Below are 20,450 nucleotides of genomic sequence, written 5' to 3'. Positions count from 1 at the left end.
CAGTGTGGTATAACGCTTTATAACTTTATTGAACTATGTAGAACAATGTCAGATATAGAATCAGGGCAGAGGCAGTAAAAACAAACAAGATTACAGAGTTACTACAGCAATTTAGTATTGTGCCTCCATGAAGCTGGGGGCCTACATTGCTACATCTGATGACATCGTCAGACGTCACAATGCTCAAGAAGACATTTAAAGACGGCCCTTTAAATGAATAATGTTTTTGTTTATACCATTGACAAAACAACAAATGATTTTCATGGTGTTTTTATGCAGAGGGACAGTTTTGTTTGTTTGTTTGTTTGTTTTGCATCAACATTATTCACATACATTACATTACATTACAGTCATTTAGCAGACGCTTTTATCCAAAGCGACTTACAGGAAGTGTATTCAACATAGGTATTCAAGAGAACTACTAGTCACCAGAAGTCATAAGTGCATCTCCTTTCTTAAACAAGCATCTCAAAGCATAAACCAGAGCAAAAGTATAGTGCAGAGGCAGATTACTACGAAAACAATAATTGCAACAGACTAATCCGAATATAGTAAGTGCTACAAACTACTACGAATAGGATAAGTGCAGTAAACAAATACAAATTCAATAAGTGCAGCGAACTGATACGAATACAGTAAGTGCAGCAACTAATACGAGTGCAATAAGTGCTACGAGGAAGGCTCCGGGTAGTACTTCTTGACATAGACTGAATAAACGTCTGGGCCAGAAGTTTTATACAGTCCTCAACTCTTCTGTTATCAATTTGAGAAGATAAAATAGAACCACATATTCAGACAAATGTATTAAAAGTTATACTGTAGCCGATTAAAGTGAGCCTCCTTTACATGATTTGGGTAGTGTTGCAACCCTAAACAGTGACAGCATTGAATGTTAAAATAGCTAACTGGAAAATTGGATTCATTTAGTTTCCCTCCATGCAACATTTTCTTTATTAATCATTTACATTCTCACTTGGAAGACATTACTTTTAGAAAATGTTTACAAAGATATACATTATAGCCTACTCACACAAGGCATATTTTTCCCAAATGAATTATGGTTTAGAGTATTGTACATTACGGTGTTCTACAGGCCTATCTCAATATCGTTCTATATACAGCGGGTACGGAAAGTATTCAGACTCCTTTAAATTTTTCACCCTTTATTTCATTGCAGCCATTTGCTAAAATCGAAAAAGTTCATTTTTTTTCGCATTAATGTACACTCAGCAACCCATCTTGACAGAAAAAACCAGAAATGTAGAATTTTTTGCAAATTTATTAAAAAAGAAAAACTGAAATATCACATGGTCATAAGTATTCAGACCCTTTGCTCAGTATTGAGTAGAAGCACCCTTTTGAGCTAGTACAGCCATGAGTCTTTCAGTTTTTCTTTTTTAATAAATTTGCAAAAATTTCTACATTTCTGTTTTTTTTCTGTCAAGATGGGTTGCTGAGTGTACATTAATGCGAAAAAAAACTTTTTCGATTTTAGCAAATGGCTGCAATGAAACAAAGAGTGAAAAATGTAAAGGGGTCTGAATACTTTCCGTACCCACTGTATACTCTTGCTGAACCACGACGCTATTTTTACATTACATTACATTACATTACATATTTTTACACAACCAGCTCTGCTCCCAGCAGACCACATGACACATGACAATAAAAACACTGTGCAATAATAGTTAATATAGTTTTTTTTTCTGTCTGTAAATATTATATTTCAGTTATTGTGTTTTTCTACTGTTTTTATTGCTTATTTATAATACTTGTTTTTCATTTTTATTTTTCATTTTATCTTGTCTTTCTTTACTATGTCTCTTGTGTGCACTTTAACTCTATGCTGCTGTAAGCCTGCAAATTGAATTTAACTAATAAAGGATTATCTTATCTTATCTTATCTTATTATTTGTAATAGCGTCCTATTTGATCGACCACTTGTTTGTTATATCATTCGGTAGATTGCCTATATGAATGATGCAAAGAAAGATAAAAATGAACATAATCTTGGGTGTTGTTAGTGTTTCATTTTTCTAAGGGATTGGTTCTGTTATTGCGCCAGCGACAGATGGTCGGCTATATAACGGAGCCGCGCTGCTCTCTGGGTAATTACGGTAGTGACGTCACCGTCCTCCCCCACACCCCGGGATAAGCACAGCTCTTTTTTTTTACCGGTGAAAGATTGGTCGGACAGCGAGGGTGCCATTTGGCGCAGTATTGAGCTACAACCGTCGACAAAAAAAGGGCGTCCCAGTTATTTATTCTGATTTTTACTTAATACGTTAAAAACATTCACAATGAGCTCAATGAACGTGAAGAAGCTGAAAGTGAACGAGTTGAAGGACGAGCTGAAGAAGCGGGATCTGTCGGATAAAGGGCTGAAGGCCGAGCTGATGGACCGCCTGCAGGCCGCGCTGGACGAGGAGGCCCTGGCAGGAAACCCTCCGCTGGACCAAGAGGCTGCAGCGGCGGAGGGGTCAGGCCAGGCCGCAGAACAGGAGGGCATGGGAGAGGAGGAAGAAGGCGAAGGCCCGGTGGAGGAGAGCATGGAGGCCAACGAGGAGGTGGGAGAGGAGGAGGAGGAGGAAGAGCAGCCGGAAAATGGAGGCGGCGGCGGTGGTGGTGATGCCGCTGCCGAAGACGAAGAGATGGGCGAAGGGGAGGAAGATGGAGATGATGGAGAGGACGACGAGATGGACCCAATGCTCAAGGGAGACGTCGACGACATGGAGAAAATAGACCCGGAGGACGGTGAGCCCGCCGACCAGGCTGCTGAGGGTGAGTCCAGCGGGTTGGTTATGACAATGTGCCTGGCTGGATGGACGGACGGACGGTGGCCGGGTGACAGAGCGGCCATGTTGAGCTAGCTAGCGTTAGCCACCAACTGAAACGGTTAGCCGGCCATGCTAACGTGTAGCTAGCATCGGTCACCGCCGCGGCTAAAGCTAACGCTAGTAACGTAGTGTCGGTACTCCCATCCACCGTTTAACTTATTACTATGCAATTGAAAACGTTACGTGAATCACGTTAAAACGCAGGCGTTGATTTTTTTTTAACCTAGCTTAGCCTGGCTTTTCGTTTCACTTGGTTAGCATGTTAGCTTGCGAGCTAACGTCATTCTCTTTGTGTCTAGCTAGCGGTCAGCCGGTTAGCTAGCTCAGTGGCTCCCACGTTGGAGCCTCTTAGCCGGTTGGTAGTGTGGCTGTAAACCAAGACGGTCACTTGGCGTTACCCCATCGCCCATTTTAAATAAAGGCGCCCACGTTAAACACAACTAAAGCACTAAAGCAGCTGAATGTTACTGCGGTCGCCGGGTGCCTTGCATCCGCCTCTACCCTGTCAGTCACACTGATGGGCACCACAGCTACAAGTGTTCCAATTAAACTCTAATGTCTACACATTGGAGTGTGCCCATCTGTGTTTACGTCCAGTATTAGACTTAAGAAGGGGACATCTGGACTTGCGGACCCAAAGCTGTGCAGAAGACTGGACAGGCGTCGAAATGCTTGTTTAACACGTGGTTCGTTTTTTTTTTTTTTTTTTCGTGGGTTGAATAGAAAGTGTAATCTTGTTGGATGAACGTAGAAAATGTCGGTTTACCGTGATTATTCGCCTAGGTAATTTAGGGTTAGGTGTGGGGGAAGGGTAGGGGTTAATCAGGTCTAAATGGATGTAATCCATTTCCTTGCATGATGCATTTATTCCCAGACGGCAGTAGACCTGCGCACCTTAATAAGACATGCTAACATCTGAATCTTATTGAGCACAAAACATTCCAAGCCCTTTATTCCACGGTTAATGTCCCTTTTACTTTGCAGAGACTTGTTTTTTCCAGCCCCAGCAAACACTGTTCACAATGTTCATTTGGACCAGCCTATATTGTAATTATTATCTGGTCATTAGAGCTGTAACTATTTATGTAGTATGATGTGTATATACATTTATTTATTTTTAAGTGTAATTGTGAGGTGTCACCTCTTTGGTAACCTTACTTTTGATGATTATGGTCGACACAATGTAACTAATGAACGGGCTTTGTGGGCCAGAACCCCACTGCCAGTCCGACCTCTTCTCTCACAAAAAGGAGCACCTCATTCTATATCTTTGTTCTATTTTCAAAGGGGATGCGGACAAAGACACGAATGCTGATCAGAAGAATAAGAAGGGTGTTAAGAGACGCCGGGAGGAACATGGAAGGGGCTACTTTGAATTTATTGAAGAAAACAAATACAGCTGGTAAGGATGGGACAGAGCAAAAATGGCCTTCAGCATCCCTGAAGCGCCATCCATAGCTTTGTTGAACTGTATTGGCTTTAAGTGCCAATGCACATATAACTAGCATGAGGAAAACCCTCATTTTTCAAGTATCCTACTATTTATTAACTACCTCACTTTCACACATGTTTTGAGAGCCATCCCTGACTACTTTTAAGAGCCTTACCTTTTACAGTGCCCACTCACATTTGTGTCTCAAATGGACTGCATTCTGTAGCAGAAGTGCAACTATCAAGTCTCTGAATTTTCACATCTGTTCCTCATGCCACTTATTGTTTGGGAAAGCCAGTTGTGTCCTCAAGGTGAAGCCAGGCCGCTCAAGAGAGAACCCAGAGGAAAGTAGCAGATGTGCACTTTTAAATGAATGGACGGACGGAGGGAGGAGATGGGGGAGGAATAGCTCAGAGGCGTGGGAGGAGGGGTCCAGTGCTGCAGGGTAGCACACAAGGATATCGCAAACTGCCCAAAGTATTTGGTACGTCCATGGAGGAGCTCGTTATTGACCGTCCATCGTTTTACCTCGCAATGGTCTTATTTTTTTTATTTTCTATCGTTTTTGTTTTTTATTTCACTGGTTGTATGACGTCAAACTGCTATTTCTGTCTCATGTATCATGTCGTGTGTGTGTGTCTCATCAAGGCGTGAGTGTGGACGTGTTTTCGAGACTCTTTTATACCCCTGTGCAGGTGACATCATGCATGGCATGCGTGGACGTTTGAGTGCGTGTGTGTGCATATGTGTACTTACTACTTGGTCAGTGTTTTGTTTTCATTGGGCTGTTGACACACTTAAGGATCCAATGTCAGGAAAAGGAATTTTTTATTTTTTTATCTTTTGGAAAGTCTTGGACTCTTCTTAAATGTTCCTTTGGCCAGTATAGCAATAGTGTTACTGCCTATTGAGGTCTGTTTGTCCCCTTCCTATCTGATAGCCAAATATTTGCAAGTGTAAATTTTGGCTCCAATTTGAAGTCCAGATGTTCTATCTTTTACCCCATTACCATATCTTTTGGCGCTTTCATCCAGCCTATGTGAAGCCAGAGGCCCCTGGACAGTCATATGCCTATAGAGCAGCGCTCACTGTACCCTCCAACTCTGGCGATTTTCTCCAGAGCCACTGTAAATTTCCCCCACTGCCATTTGTACTGCATTCAAGGCTGTTTAAGGACTACAATGACAGATTTCTCTGGATATGTTAGGAGTGCTGCTGAAGATCGCCCCAAATCTGTTTCATTCCCACTGAATAAAGACTCTACTCCACTGGACTTCATTGCATCAGGCGGCACAATGCATAAGCCTCAATGAAATGTGTAACCGTTACAACATTTTGACTAGATTCTTACACTTCCCATAGTAGATTTTGTGTACCTTATCTCAAGCTACAGAGTTGGTAAGTTGCTGTGGCTCTCATGATGACTCATTTCAAGCAGCCAAGCATGTCCCTCACACTTTCTCAGAACAGTTGGTCGTGACCTTTTTTTTCTTTTAGAATTCCACATATGGGAAGTTAAATATAAACTGCACCCACTATCACTTTGGCTGACCCCACAGTAATCCTGGAGATCATAAACTCACTGATCTGAAAGGGGGAGAGGTCTTATCACTTTCACCAGTGGATAGCAGTGCATGCTAGGGCTAGTAGAGGTGCTCTCTCTCTCTGTATCTCTCATGTTTTAGATTTCGCTGGATACTATAAGGTAAGTGCTGTCTGCCAAGGCCAAAAATAAAGACTTCTTTGGAGACTCACTTGCCCAACTTACTGGTCCTATTTTGTATTGCATCCCCTAGTCTGTCTTCCCACCTTTCTTCCCCATATATTTTTCAGCAAGTGGTACCCAAGACATCTTTTATGCTCCATGATTTTGCATCGCGTGTGAATCCTCTCTTTGACCGGTTGGTGTCTCTTTTCAGGGCTTCATTTAAGTCTCCCGTGCCCCCCCTCGAGGAAGAAGATGAGGAGTTTGACGACACAAAAGTCTGCCTGGATACCTGTGAGTGACTATTAATGTGACAAATTACATTTAAAGGAATACTTTAAGCCGATTTGATTCAGAGATCCAATGTAAGTGCAAAGAAGACCTGTCTTAGAGGACTTGCATGACGACTAGCTGGAACGTCACCACGCTCTTTATCGGAGACCTCTTTACCTGTAAACAGATATTGATGAGTGCTTTTTCTTTGGTTCTAGACAACTGCGACCTGCACTTTAAGGTGTCACGGGACCGTTACAGTGCCTCATCTCTCACCATGGAGAGCTTTGCTTACCTCTGGTCCGGAGGCAAGGGCACCTATGGTGTGAACAAAGGCAAAGCCTGCTTTGAGATGAAGGTAGAGTAACAATGATGTTAATCACTTTCCCTGCCGTACAAACCTTTGTCATTCTTATGTCTCTGAATGTTGTATAGCTTTGTGTAAAATGGGAGTGGAAATGAATCCTGATATTTCTTTTTGTGTGTTTTTCTTCATGTCAACAGATTTCAGAGAAAATTCCTGTGAAGCACATCTCCAGCAAGAACATGGAGATTCACGATGTGCAGGTTGGCTGGTCCCTGTCTACTGGCACCCTCCTCCTCGGTCAGTGCCTTTTTATATGCTCTACACTCTTCTGTATATTCTAATGCTGGCTGCATAATTCAGGTATTCTGTGTCAGTGTGAAGTGTTGAGTCCAGGAGTAACTCTCCGTTTACCCGCGGCAGCGTTTATTCCACTCATTGCCAGAATAATTTGATCTCGCACACACGTGTTCTACAGCAAACTGTTAGCGTGATAATATTCCATAACTTAAACATGATGGGGTATCATTACTTCTGATATACAAAATGGTGACCAAGCCAATGCAGAATATGCCTCGTACATGTATAATTCTGCAGGGCTTCAAATACTGTGCAGTATCTTCAATGGACTTAACGGTGCATTCATTGAAGAAAGTGAACTTTCTATTTAAACTGACAAAATAAATGTTTTTGGATGAAAGTCTGTCAAATACATTACCAGAGGCTTCTGTGATTCTCCTAGAGGTCCCTCTAGTGGCTCATAAGCCTCATGACGTGTAATGTGAAATGGCTCCAGCTCAGGCTGCATCACAGTAATGGTGGCTGGCTTACTGCCAACACAATGATTCACACACCATAACGGTCACAGTGACTGAGACGTGGTGTGATTATTCAGAAATGCCACTTCTACTGTTGGCTGTCCCAAAAAAAAAAATTTTGTCAATTAATGTTTTCTCCCATTAATGTTTAGGTGAGGAAGAACATTCTTATGCGTACTCTGGGAAAGGCAAGAAGACCACCAACTGTGTGACAGAGGACTTTGGAGAGACTTACGAGGAGAATGATGTCATCTGCTGCCTTATTGTAAGACATGCCTGCTGCTTGTATTTTGTCAGTTCATTAAAGTAGATGATAACCAAGCCAGCGTAAGAGTACACTGTATAGTGTTCCCTCATTTCGTTTAAATCAGAAACAGGAGGAACCTCATGCAGTTCATCAAAATGAAGGTTCAATATTTACATGTTAATGAACTGCCAACTTTTATTTTGCATATGTTCCCATTTCACCTTGTCTTCCTCACAAATGATTTATCACCCTACTTTCTTGGCTTAGGACTTTGAGGGAGAGGAGCTGGTGTTGTCGTTCTCAAAGAACGGTGGAGAGCCAGCCGTCGCTTTCCAGGTCAAGAAGGACTCCCTGAACGGCCAGGCCCTCTTCCCCCACGTCATCTGCCACAACTGTGCCGTGGAGTTCAACTTTGGCCAGATGGAGACTCCGTACTTCCCTCAGCCCGAGGGTTACACCTTCCTGCAGCAGATCCCCGTGGACGACAGAGTCCGGGGCCTCAAGGGTCCACAGACCAAGGCTGACTGCGAGGTAAGCACAGTAATGTGCAGTTATGCCTTTCATTGGTCATGCAGTAAATTAGTTTTTTTGGTATTTTTAACTAATATTTAGGAGAATTTATAGTCATTTTCTCTAACTTGGCCCTTCATGTTGCGTAGATCATAGTGATGGTTGGCCTGCCAGGCTCTGGGAAGACTACATGGGTGAAGAACCATGTCCAAGAGAACCCTGGGAAGTACTACATCCTGGGCAGTGACACCATTGTGGACAAGATGATGGTCAGTACTAATGCCGCTGTTTGTTTTTTAGTAGTTCATACCGTCTCTAAGGAACTCTGTCCCTTCTATTTAATGTTGAAATTGTATTTTATCCGATCCTTTAATACAGATCAACAGCCTGAAACGGCAGTCGAAAGACATCACAAAACTGAGTGCCATTTCCCAGCGAGCACCTCTTTTCCTTGGAAAGTTCATCGAGATCGCGGCCCGCAAGAAGAGAAACTACATCCTAGATCATGTAAGTGGCTTGTACTATTGTACTTTGTTATTTTTTTGTTATACAGAGTGTAAAATACAAACCGTATAAAGCCCAGTACCATTGAGCCTCTTTCTCCTCTTCCTCCCAGACCAACCTGTCTGCCCCAGGCCAGAAGAGGAAGATGTGCTTGTTTGCAGGCTTCCAGCGCAAGGCTGTGGTGGTCTGCCCCTCTGACGAGGACTACAAGCAGAGAGTCCAGAAGAAGGTCGAGAGTGATGGCAAAGAAGTGCCCGAGCACGCCGTTTTCAAAATGAAAGGTAAAAAGCATACATGGTGGTAGAAATAGTTAAAAACTGTTTTTTTTGTTTTTTTTTTTCTCTCTTGCTTATCATATTTTCCCTCCTTGACAGGCTTCTACTCCCTGCCCGAGGGGGGAGAGAGCTTCAGCGAGGTCATCTATGCGGAGCTGCAGAAGGAGGAGGCCGGCAAGCTGCTGGAACAGTACAAAGAGGAGAGCAAGACGGCTCTGCCGGCCGAGAAGAAGCCCAACCAGGGGAGCACAACGCCAAAAAGAGGCGGCGGCCTGCGCGGTGGCGGCCGTGGGGGCAAGAACCAGTTTGGCCGTGGCAGTGGACCCGGACAGAGAGGCGGTGGCCGCGGAGGCTTCCAGAGCAGAGGCAACTTCAGAGGAGGTAGAATTGTCTATTTGGGGAAATAATCACCACCATTTTATTAAAAAAAATATATAGATATTCTTGTTATTGTAAAGACCATTTGTTGCGTTCATGCTAACCTGTACTGATCTCTTTGCAGCCCCTGGCCCTCGTGGCGGCTTCAACCGTCCACCTCGTGGCTTCCTCCCTCCCCCGGCCTTCAGGGGAGGGTTCCATAACCGTGGGAACTTTAACCGGGGCGGCGGTGGCCCCATCCCCAGCTTGGGCGGATCCCCCAGGGGCGGACCAATGAGAGGCAACATGGGACCCAGAGGGGGTCACATGAACAGAGGTGGCCCAATGAACCGTGGAAACATGAGCAGAGGAGGCGGAGTCAACATGCATCGCGGTGGTTCCAGGGGACATCACAACCAGGTGGGTTTGATAGTGACACTCATACTTCATGTCGTCATGTGATCTGGCCTTTTTTTGGTTTGTTTGTGGGCAGCGACATGGTCATCATTGTCCTGCCTCTCTCCCGCTACAGTTCCAGCAGAGAGGTGGTAACCGTGGTAACTTTGGCAACTTTGGAAACAAGAATGGCAACTTCGGTAACAACCGGAACAGCGGTAACTTTGGCAACAGGAATGGCATGGACAAGGCCCAAGCCTTCAACCAGAGCTGGCAGCAAGGGGTCAGTATGGAGAGCAGACTCATATTTGCACCTTACACCGTCATGTTAAACACTATACAGATTCAATTTAAAACCCAAACTTTATTTTACCAAAATGACTTTCTAAAGTGAGTTAGTCATTTATGCTGTTTTTAGAATCCCATGAATAATGAATGCTACCAAAAATCTTCACTAATAGTTTATTTATTGAAAGGAGTACAAACTTGAGAAAGAAAGTGATTGTTGTACTATTTCAAAGACTGTTGGGTATCAACACAAAGTAAGCTGTGCATCTCTTGTGTCCCGTGCAGTTCTGGAACCAGAAGCCATGGAGCCAGCAGTATCAGCCTGGATATTACTAAGACACTTGTTGTAACGGACTGGTGGCCGACACTCGACCACCGCTAGCCACGGAACATCCCTCCACCCCGCTCTTTTTAATTTTACTTTACTCTAGAACCCACTTTTAATAATCCCAAACCCACCAACTGACAATGAAGACTAACGCGATATGGAGCGACAACATTCCACATCAGGGAGGAGACCAGATACCTGAGTGTAATGGAAGCTTTATATCTATCTACACATGAGGTACAACGTGGGTTCAGTCTCATTCAATCATCCGTTTTTATTTCTTTTGTTGTATATTTCATTATGCTTTATTCCAACACTTTTAAATGACGTGCTTTTAAAAGGAAACAAAAAAAATCTCATGTTTGTTATCAGGAACCAGAAACCTTTTTGCCAGCCCCTGGGGCAGATGTTGAGAGCTTTTTTCTTTTATTTTTCTTTTTTCAGGGCTGTGCATTTTATCTGTGCTGTGATTATTTTTGTTTTGCTTTTTTTTTATTACAAATTGTAAATATTCGTTGTTTTTTTTGTTTTGCGTAGTCTGTATGAGAAGTTCAAAGAACTGGTAATGATTGAAAGGAACCTTGGCTTGTTAGCGAGAAGCATGGTAGCTGATTAAACTGTTAGGCTGTACATGTCCATAGAGTGCGCGGTTAAACCGAAGCAACCAGATGAACTGTCTTTTGTTCTCAGTATCGAACCTGTAACCTAAACTCCATAGACCTACAATAAACAACTCGTTGGCTTTTTACATTCTTCTTGGCTTATGACTTTTGATTCGCTTCAAAGGTGTGTAAAAGACCTTTGAATAGGCAATGTCCTAGTTTGCTACTCCAAACAGTGAGGACATCAGCCACTCCTTTTCCTCCTCATTAGTAAAGTATTCCCTCCATGTTTCCTGTCTTGGAAACGTCCTTTAGGTATTCTAATGTTCATCGCTTTGAGAAGCATTTTGACCAAGCCATTTAATGACTTTTTCTTTAGTAAGCCATTTGTAGTACTTTTTATTATTTATTTTTTCTAATAATTAGGATACAGACCACACTTGGTTCTCAGGAGCAAAGTGTGGTTCTTGGATCGTCTCCATCATGGGTTCCTTTAGCACAGACTTCTGAAAACGAATAGTGCCGATCGGTCCAATTAATCTCAAACCAGAACCACAATGGAATTTTGTATTATTTTTTTTTTAAAGTGTATTTCCACCACTATTTTAAAGTTCAAACTAATTTCTGCCGATGGTAGTTCAGCCACAGAGTGACAGAAAGCAGGCAGGGTAACTCATTTTCACCAGCAAACCTAAAGGGCTACACAGCGTCACAACTGTCCACCGGTCAACACCTCCAACTCTACCAACTCCAAGGTGTTCCGTTGCGCTGAAGCTCCCCCAGACTTCATGGCTGGTGACTGTGTGGCCCCGGCAATAATGGCAGCTCCTCGTCCAACAGCCCATAATGTGTCCCGGCACATTATCCTGGCAGAGGACACCCTGCTTGTGTTTCAACAGTGGAACATCAGAGCTGGACTAACCATCCCAGTAGATCAGATAAAACCCAGTGGTGTGTGTTTGTTATTTTTACCTGCCCCTGTTGATATTTAATAAACATGTAAATACATCACCACTATTTCAACCCATGCACGAATGTTCATTAATTAATTGGCTTGGAGTAATAACTGTATTGTGATAAGAAAGTGTTAGTTTGCCCGAGTACTGCTGTGTGATGAATTGTCAACTATATTTAAATGTGTGGAGAGTTTGTGCCCTCCTGTTTTTATTGTACTGGATACATCCATCTAACAGAATGCAAGCTTTTGAGTTCACGGTATAACCTCTAACACGACAGACTCTATATTTTTATCGCTTTATGTTGCAGGTTGTATATCAGGTCTTTTATTATTAAACCAACAATGCAAAAGCTTTGAGACTTTTCCCAGGTTTGTTGTCTTTTCTATCTTACGGTTTTTGATATTTGTGTTTTGAAAACTGGGACTGTATTTTCTTTTTTAATTTGTCTCAACTCTATTAAAGTTAAAGAAGCTGGTATACAGTGACTTTGTGGTTTTGTTACAGTGAAAAGGTACTCACTGCCTCGGGACTACAAGGTTTTAGTTTCTTCCAACATTAAATTGGTTTAGATTTACTGTTGCTCTTGTGCCTCCGATAAACCAAGTGAAAACAAAATACATACAAAATAGTTGAACATATTTAGTAGATGCATCTTTGGCTAAAATGAAGGCCTAAAGTCATTCCTTTTAGTTTTCAAACGGAGGAGAGGAATCTTGAGTTGTCGATTTAAACTGATCCGCTTGCAAGATAGTTTGTTTTTAAAGGAGACATATAATCCTTATTTTCAGGTTCATCCTTGTATTTGGGCTTTCTCCTGGAACATGTTCACGTGCTTTCATGTTCAAAAAAACATTTTATTTTTTATATACTGTGTCTTAATATATCTGTAGTCATCCTCTGTTTGAAACGCTATGTTTCAGCACCTGTCTCTTTAAGGGCTCCCTCTCCAAAACAAAGCCCAGAATGCTCTGATTGGTCGGCGGTGCCGGCTTTCACAGAGTCACTGCAATGTTTGGCGTCACCTCTACCACTGACTGTGTCATTGTGACATCACAACCTTACTGAAGTCCCGTTGGTTCGTTTAAAGGCACAGTTCCTGAATACGGTCTTTGTGCGTTTTAAAATAAGAATTAGAAATTATAAAATCCACTCGTCTTCCTACAAAACAAAACAGATCTTTAGACAGGCTTTTTAAACATCATAAACATTATTTTATGGTCTCAATACGGCATGATGTTCATTTAGTAAATGATGGTCCATTTAGAGTCAAAAACAAAAACCAAGATGGCGGCGGGCAACATGGAGAACTCAAGGCCTCAAAGACGTCAGTCCACAAACCAATGGGGGACGTCACAGTGACTACGTCCACTTCTTCTCTACAGTCTTTTGTTCAGAGTGAAAATCCTATTGGATGGAATGATAAGAAATTAGAAACAGATATTCCAGAGGATAAACTTTGTAAAGCCTCTGACGTTTCCTCAACCCATAACGTAATTATGGCATAATGTCACTATCTGATGTCACCCTCTGATGTCCCTCAGACATCAGAGGGTGAATTGTTTTAACTTTGACCCACAGACCTGTGATCCAGCTCCATCAGCACATCAAAATGGATATGTTTTCTGATCAAATACCTGCAGAGTAATCACACTGCCCTCAGCCTCAGTTGTACTTTGTTTAGTAAATGTTAGCATGCTAACACACTGAACTGAAATGGCGAATGTGGTAAACAACACACCTGATAAACATCCACACGCTAGCTTTGTAACTGTGGGATTTTCCGATCCTGCAAGCACTCGCTTCACCAGGAGGAAATCCCGCTTCATGAGCTTCTTCTGCATCGGTGCGGCTCTGTGACCCGTATTCACAGACGGTCCAAGGCCTCCAGTCCGTCCTAATGATGGACGGCCTTCAGATTTTTCCATCACTGTTAAAAAAGTTCTGTCTCTGACGGAAAATATTCCGTAAACACGACCTCTGCTGCAGTGTTGGTTTAGTGACTTGGAAATGTTCTTGCATACATGCCCTAATTTGTGCTCATAATAATCTTTATATTGTTTTATTTGGAGTGCTTCCTTGTCTTCATATTTTAAAGGTGCAGTGTGAAGGATTTGGCGTCATCTAGTGGTGATGTTTCAGAGTGCAACCAACTAAACCAAAAACACATGAATGGCTTTGTCTAGAGCCAGTGTTTGTTTTGTGCATTCTGGAATCTGGTGTAGATATAAACGGCTCATTCATAGGTGACAAAACACAACCATTCCTATTTTCAACGAAAACACAGGTATTAATATAATGTTTTTTTCTTTCTAACAATAGATCCCCTTTAATTCTTCACACTGGCCCTATAAGTTTTTCCAAAACCTTTTTACTTGGATCATCCAGAGTCTGGTGTATTTGTACTACTGATACTGGTCTATTTGTACTTCGGATACTAAGGTTTTTATAATACATATACTGGTGTTTTACAACACAGGTACTGGTGTACATAAACTACAAGTACTGTTGTTTTTCTAATAGTTACACTGGTGTTTTTTTTCCAACAGAAACTGGTGTATAATACAAATACTATTTTTTTATACCACAGATACTGGTGTATATGTACTACAGATACCGGTGTTTTTTATACTGACACATGTAATTTTCATTTAACTAATTCTGTGACTAGTAAAGTCAGTTGGCTGCACCATTAATAGTAAAGCTTAGTGTTCTTTGTAAAGGACATGAATACATATGCAAACATTTACTGCTGTATTAAGTGTTTGTAATTCATTTGGATCACATGATAAAGATCTGCTTCCACTTTAATCAACAGTATTTTTCTATTGATCAGTGAAAAAAAAACCCTCATGAAATCTACTTTGATTTAATGTTGTCAAACACTAAAACATGAAAATACTCTTTAAAGAGCATCAGAATTTGTGACGGGTGAATGAATACCTTTTAAAGAGTTTAGCAGTATTTATGCTGGGTGAATACTTTTTTAAGAGTACTTGTATGTGTAAAGGGTGAATACTTTTTTAAGAGTACTTGTATGTGTAAAGGGTGAATACTTTTCAATGAGTATAGCAGTATGTGTGACAAGTGAATACTTCTTAAAGAGTTTAGTAGTATTTGTGACAATGAATACTTTTTTAAGGCTAACAGTATTTATGACAGGTGAATACTTTTTAAAGAGCTAAGCAGTATGAGTGACGGGTGAATACTTTTAAAAGAGTACTTGTATGTGAAAGGGTGAATACTTTTCAATGAGTATCGCAGTATGTGTGACAGGTGAATACTTTTTAAAGAGTAACAGTATGTATGGCGGGTGAATACTTTTTAAAGGGTCACTGTATGTATGACATTTATTCCTTACATCACCACCCGTGTCTGGTGGAGCTTCCTGGTGTTGGAGGTCCACGCTGGGAATCCACTTCCCTCCCAGACAGACAGCTGCTTGCCTTTGGCAGGGCAGCATGTTTACCTCCATCAGCAGCATATTAGTGAATGACAAGACCCCCCACTCAGACAGCAAACAGCGCATTAGCTCCTGGCCCTGATTAGCAACGTTTGGCCCGGTCTAAGTCTGATGTAAACACTCGAGGAGCCCTCTCCGGCTTAATGCGAATTGACCTCGCGTTTCTCCGTATGTGGCCGTGTAGCTCCTTCCCCACTGCAAACAAAGCATTATGGGTCGGTTTGTCAACAGCGGTGCGCCCCGCGGCGTGACAAATGCTACAAGTCATTAGGCAAATTATTTGCTCTGCTCTACAATTTCCTATGAGTGTAAATGAGCGAGGCGGCGGAGGAGGCCTGCATGTGAATGTGATCATGAATGTGAATGGGGGGCCCAGACAGCAGGGAAGAGGAGGGACCAGAGAGTGAAACTAAATATTTTTATTTTCCAAACATAAACTCATCCATATTATGTACAGCTTGAAAAAAATATAACACATCAGACAGAATTTAAATGGGTGCTGCAGATTCAACACAACTCATTCAAATTTGAATTTTAAAAAAAGATATAAAAAATGTACAAAATATATAAAAGTGCTTGTGGAAGGAGCAGGAATTTGATGGCGACAGGGCTGCAGTGCCGTGTGTAAAACTCCTGATAAATGTCCATTTAAATAGAAAGTACTAGACGTGTTGTTTCAAAACATTAAATATATCAACACCCCGATGAAAAGACACTATGATATCCCTATAATACTTCCCAGCAGTCTGTGGTTATGGGAGCACTACAGTGGCTTCCTGTGACTTCATACTATGGAGACATTGTCCATGGTGCACGCACACCTCTCTACAATCATGTTGGGGAACTCGGCCACCTCGATCTCGGTGTAGTCGCCCTTCTTCACCAGGTACATGATGGGTAACGGGGCGCTCTCCGACGCCGTGCACCGCCTCTCCCCGTAGCCGTAGTTGCGCTTGGGCTGCTTGCAGCCCCCCGTGCACCTGAAGGCCTGGTACCCGGCCGGCTCGATGATCCAGTACTGGGTCCAGGTGAGCGCGCGGAAGTCGATGAAGTACTGTTCCCTGCAGCAGGAGTCCTTGTTTTGGTTGTTGTCGCAGTCGCCGCGAGAACTGAGGAAGGAAGGATGAAGAAAAGTTAGATCAACTGAAGTCTCAAGGTGGGTTTTTTTGGGAGGCCCCCCCGAGTCTCTTTGCTACGCCCCTGCATTCAACACTTATCCCACTATGAAATCTAATGTTTTTAGAGGGAAAATCTACATAAATAGCATCAAAAATTACATTACATTACAGTCATGTAGCAGACGCTTTTATCCAAAGCGACTTACAGGAAGTGTATTCAACATAGGTATTCAAGAGAACTACTAGTCACCAGAAGTCATAAGTGCATCTCCTGTATTTAATGGATCACTGAATCTGAAGGTCATAGCAATAAAACACTAAAAATGGAGGAACACTTCTTTCCATGTGCTTTTTTTGGACTCTTGCTCCTCTTTAATGATTTCTCCACTCCATGAGAATGAGCCCACTTGACGCCACTGTGGCACATCACTGCATATCCACTAACCAATGCAAATGGTGACAGCCAGGTAAGAAGAAAAGAAGGAGGATGTCGGGCCAATTTGCCACGCTGACACAATATCCTGTATATCAAACGCTGGGGGCCCTTACCCGTATTCTTCGAGGTTCAGGGTGTAGAGGACGAGCTCGGGCTTCCCCAAGGTGTTGTCCGTCTGCTCCTGAGTGGTGAAGCGGACACTCTTGGCCGCCTCTGCCGCGTAGCTGCCAGGTCTCTCGCCCTCGATCCACACCTCCAGGTGCATAGGTGTCTTCTGCTGGGTCTGGGACCAATAGTGCACCGCCTGGGTCACATCAAAGCTCCTCCAGCCGGTCTCGTGAATGGGGATCAACCTGAGAACAAGAGAGATGAGGTGCGATTAATTAAAAAAGTAAAAACACAATTGAATTATTATTTGATTTTGATTTTTGATTTAAATTGATTTCGAACATGTAAAAGAAAACAAAAAAATATATATATCATACACAAATTATTGATGTTAAACAAAAATAGAAAGCATAATTCGATACATAAATGATAAATACTTGATAATTGTAACATGTTCGAAAAGGGGTGGGAAGAAGTTTACACTTATTTAATCCCATCCATTGAAATTAACATTCCTTAGTCATAATAATTATTAACATTTTCATTTATTAATAAATATATATATACATACACATTATATATATATATATATATATATATATATACATACTATTCCGTAACGTATCCAAACATATATATTATTATTATTATTATTTATTATTATGACTTCAGATAAGCCAAACTTAGATGATGTCACCAGTTAATTGCTCTATAATTAAGATATTTACATAACATGTCTTCTTTTTTTTTTTTTTTTTTTTTACCACTTTGTTTATTGATTATTCACAATATAGCAAAACATCATTTTACAAATGTAACAATTTTTTTTTTTATTTTTTTATCCCCAAAAACAAACAGACAAACATAAGTCAATAATCAATAATAACAACAACAACAACTGTGTGTGCACAGTTTGGAGTTATTGGGATCCATAGCAAAATAAAAGTGAAAATAAAAAAATAAAACAAATGTGTACATCGTTACAGCTGTTCAAGCAGGTATGTAATGAAAGGCCATAACATGTCTTCTTACCGTGAATCCACCAGAGATGTCCTGTTGGATCCACTGGGCATGACCTCCACCCAGTAGATGCTGACCCGGGCGTGGTGGACGGGTCGGTGGCTCTTCCTCTCCCCCAGGAAGCGATGCTGGTAGGCGGCCTGCTGGTACAGCTTCAGCTCGGCCATGGTCACCTCGCTGTTGTCCGGAATCCTCGCCTCCATGTCGAACACCATCCTCTGCCGAGCCGTGTCTGAATACACAAACTCCCCGGAGAAGTCTAAAACACAGCAGAGCCAGTGTTACAGGTGGAGACAGTCTGGTGCGTAAAAGTCATCTTTACGCACCATGTGTCATCTTTACGCATGGGAATAAAGGTTTAGTGTGACTGGTAACTGGTGTCAAAGCCATTTTCAGATGCATTACTACAAATAACATGTTGTGTTTTTGATCTTTACCTGCATTGCCGGGGATTCCCCTGAGGATGCCCGCCAGGCTGGGCAGAGATCTGCGTCTCCTGCCGTGGTGCATCTTCAGCATGGACGTGTACTTGTTTCTGATATGCGCCGGAACCACCAGGTTCTCCAGATCCCTCTTATGGATCTTTGGAACTTCATCCAACCCGAGTTTCTGCAGCAGTGCGTCCTTCATATCCAGGTGCGTAAAGGCTTTGGCGAGGCCGAGGAGAGCGGTGCAGAGGACGCAAGCGCGGAGGAAATCCATGAAAGCTGTGGGTGTGATGGAGCAGCAGCAGCACAGTAAGTCACCCAGAGATGGACAGAGATGGACAGTGGCCCCCCTGACACTCCTCCGGCCCCTTATATTGTTGCAGCCCTCCCAGTCGTTCGCACTTTGTCGATGGGGGGCAGGGGCCCTTATCAGAACAAAGGTGCGACCATACAGCCCCATCCTAAACAGGATATCTAAGTGGCCATACTTCAAACAGCAACAATTAGACTCGAGTGCCATCCATCCGTATTGTGGAGGTGTAACTTCACCATAGTTCCACTAAAAACGCTGCCTGTGTTGCATTTGATGTCAGAATGAGGATCTAAAAAAAAAAATCTGCCCTTTATGGTGTAAAGGTCATTTAGATTCACCTGGATTGGGAGACATCAGACAATCAACTCAAATTAACATTTATTTGTGCACTTTATGTGTGTGTATACTTGCTCAACTGTATTTTTTTGAGAGCCGAATGCACCACAAAGTGTCATTTCTGATTGTAAAAATGCTCTTTCAGGGAGTTTTCAGCCCAATAGGAAAAAGAAAAACATTATTTGGCAGGATTTAATATTGTTATTGTCATCATACAATGACTAACAAAATATAACTGACTACAAATATGATCATCACGGTCAACAGCCCATCTGTCTGAATACCCAAAGTGAGTTCTGTGTCCATTCATGTTTTGTAACTTATGAGCAGTCATAGCTGGTGTTTCACATAGTGGAACAAATGTTTTTTTGTCTCTGTGTCTCGACTCTCAGTTATTTCTCCAAAGGTTTGTCCGGTCTGAAGTGTGTTCTGTGCTGCTACACATGCGTCCCAGACAGACATCTCCTGACCCTGTGAACCTGAAGTGCCCACACTCTGCTGTGTACATTCCACTGGACGATGTCAGTCTGGCAACAGTCTGTCACACAGCGGCCTTATCTCTGTCTGGGTGGCCGGAGAGCAATTTAGTCCAGCAAAAAAGTGGAATAAAGATCGTGCAAAACAGCAGCAGGAAGGCCATTCCAGTTGGTTCATTATTGGCACAAGTGTATAACAAGGGGGTCAAGGAGGAAGCGGTCAGAGCTCAGAAAAGGGGGGGGGGCAGAGGATTAGATGTTTATTCCGAGACCCTGTCACCCATTCTTGGCCCTCTCCGGCAGATTAAAATTATTAGCCAAACAGACAGTTAATCCAGGGGGGGCCGGCGGTGGATGTGGATTGGGGCAGGCTCTTCACAGGTTGGTGATTATCTGATTCCATTGCGAGGATTTGCCTTTGCCTTTTTTGTCACACAAACATTAGAAGAGGGGCAGCTCTCGCTGGCCGCCCCAGAAGGCCCGGCCTGCAGTTGTGTATTGGGCCGTGTTTGCTTAGAGATGTCAGACAGACTGAAGGAGGCACACAGGAAGAGCAAATGACAGATGACTGCCAGACCCTTTGCTCACTCCAGCTCTGGTGCCTGCAGCTGACGAGCCAGACAAATTATGATCAGTTGTAGACCTAATACCGCACGAGGAAAACCCCGAGTGTGTGCTACCATCACTGGATGCAGCCATGTTTCACACTATGAAACAAATATGCAAATGCAAAGGGTGTGCAAAGGGAGATGTGTGTAAAGAGTGATGATTTTGGTGCTGTTGTATTTGTGTTTCAACCAAGCAAACCAAAAGATTTTCTTCTTCTTTTTTCACATTTGCAACTTTTTGTGCAATTGAATGAACGAATGAAATTTGCAATGGCTATTTGCAATTGTGCATATGTAGATTAATCCTTTTTC

General features: G+C 42.4%; 2 protein-coding genes across 2 annotated transcripts; one reads left to right on the top strand and one right to left on the bottom strand.

Moving 5' to 3' along the window:
- Window positions 1–2,127: 2,127 nt before the first annotated feature.
- On the top strand, window positions 2,128–12,312 carry hnrnpub (heterogeneous nuclear ribonucleoprotein Ub). The gene is made up of 14 exons (XM_054618375.1): window positions 2,128–2,781; window positions 4,125–4,239; window positions 6,189–6,268; window positions 6,466–6,605; window positions 6,752–6,851; window positions 7,522–7,634; window positions 7,884–8,147; window positions 8,276–8,395; window positions 8,505–8,633; window positions 8,743–8,911; window positions 9,005–9,286; window positions 9,408–9,682; window positions 9,795–9,941; window positions 10,232–12,312. The coding sequence occupies exons 1-14, from the start codon at window positions 2,301–2,303 to the stop codon at window positions 10,280–10,282; spliced, it is 2,466 nt and encodes an 821-aa protein (XP_054474350.1). The 5' UTR covers window positions 2,128–2,300; the 3' UTR covers window positions 10,283–12,312.
- Window positions 12,313–16,079: 3,767 nt separating this feature from the next.
- On the bottom strand, window positions 16,080–18,679 carry lft1 (lefty1). Its single transcript, XM_054619033.1, has 4 exons — window positions 18,415–18,679; window positions 17,990–18,236; window positions 16,963–17,202; window positions 16,080–16,404 (listed from the first exon to the last, which is right to left on the bottom strand). The coding sequence occupies exons 1-4, from the start codon at window positions 18,677–18,679 to the stop codon at window positions 16,080–16,082; spliced, it is 1,077 nt and encodes a 358-aa protein (XP_054475008.1).
- Between the last annotated feature and the right edge of the window lie 1,771 nt (window positions 18,680–20,450).

Source organism: Anoplopoma fimbria, chromosome 18 (genome assembly GCF_027596085.1).
Source record: "Anoplopoma fimbria isolate UVic2021 breed Golden Eagle Sablefish chromosome 18, Afim_UVic_2022, whole genome shotgun sequence".
NCBI lineage: Eukaryota > Metazoa > Chordata > Actinopteri > Perciformes > Anoplopomatidae > Anoplopoma > Anoplopoma fimbria.
This window is presented reverse-complemented; position numbering and strand designations above follow the sequence as displayed.

What these genes read in the sequence shown, in the direction of transcription:
- hnrnpub (XM_054618375.1), top strand. Translation starts at nt 2,301, where the DNA reads ATGAGCTCAATGAACGTGAAGAAGCTGAAAGTGAACGAGTTGAAGGAC. An exon ending in AAGCCTGCTTTGAGATGAAG is followed by an intron (nt 6,606 to 6,751) that starts GTAGAGTAACAA and finishes TCATGTCAACAG; the next exon opens with ATTTCAGAGAAAATTCCTGT. An exon ending in CCATTGTGGACAAGATGATG is followed by an intron (nt 8,396 to 8,504) that starts GTCAGTACTAAT and finishes CCTTTAATACAG; the next exon opens with ATCAACAGCCTGAAACGGCA.
- lft1 (XM_054619033.1), bottom strand. Translation starts at nt 18,679, where the DNA reads ATGGATTTCCTCCGCGCTTGCGTCCTCTGCACCGCTCTCCTCGGCCTC. An exon ending in GGGAATCCCCGGCAATGCAG is followed by an intron (nt 18,237 to 18,414) that starts GTAAAGATCAAA and finishes GCTGTGTTTTAG; the next exon opens with ACTTCTCCGGGGAGTTTGTG. An exon ending in ACATCTCTGGTGGATTCACG is followed by an intron (nt 17,203 to 17,989) that starts GTAAGAAGACAT and finishes TCTTGTTCTCAG; the next exon opens with GTTGATCCCCATTCACGAGA.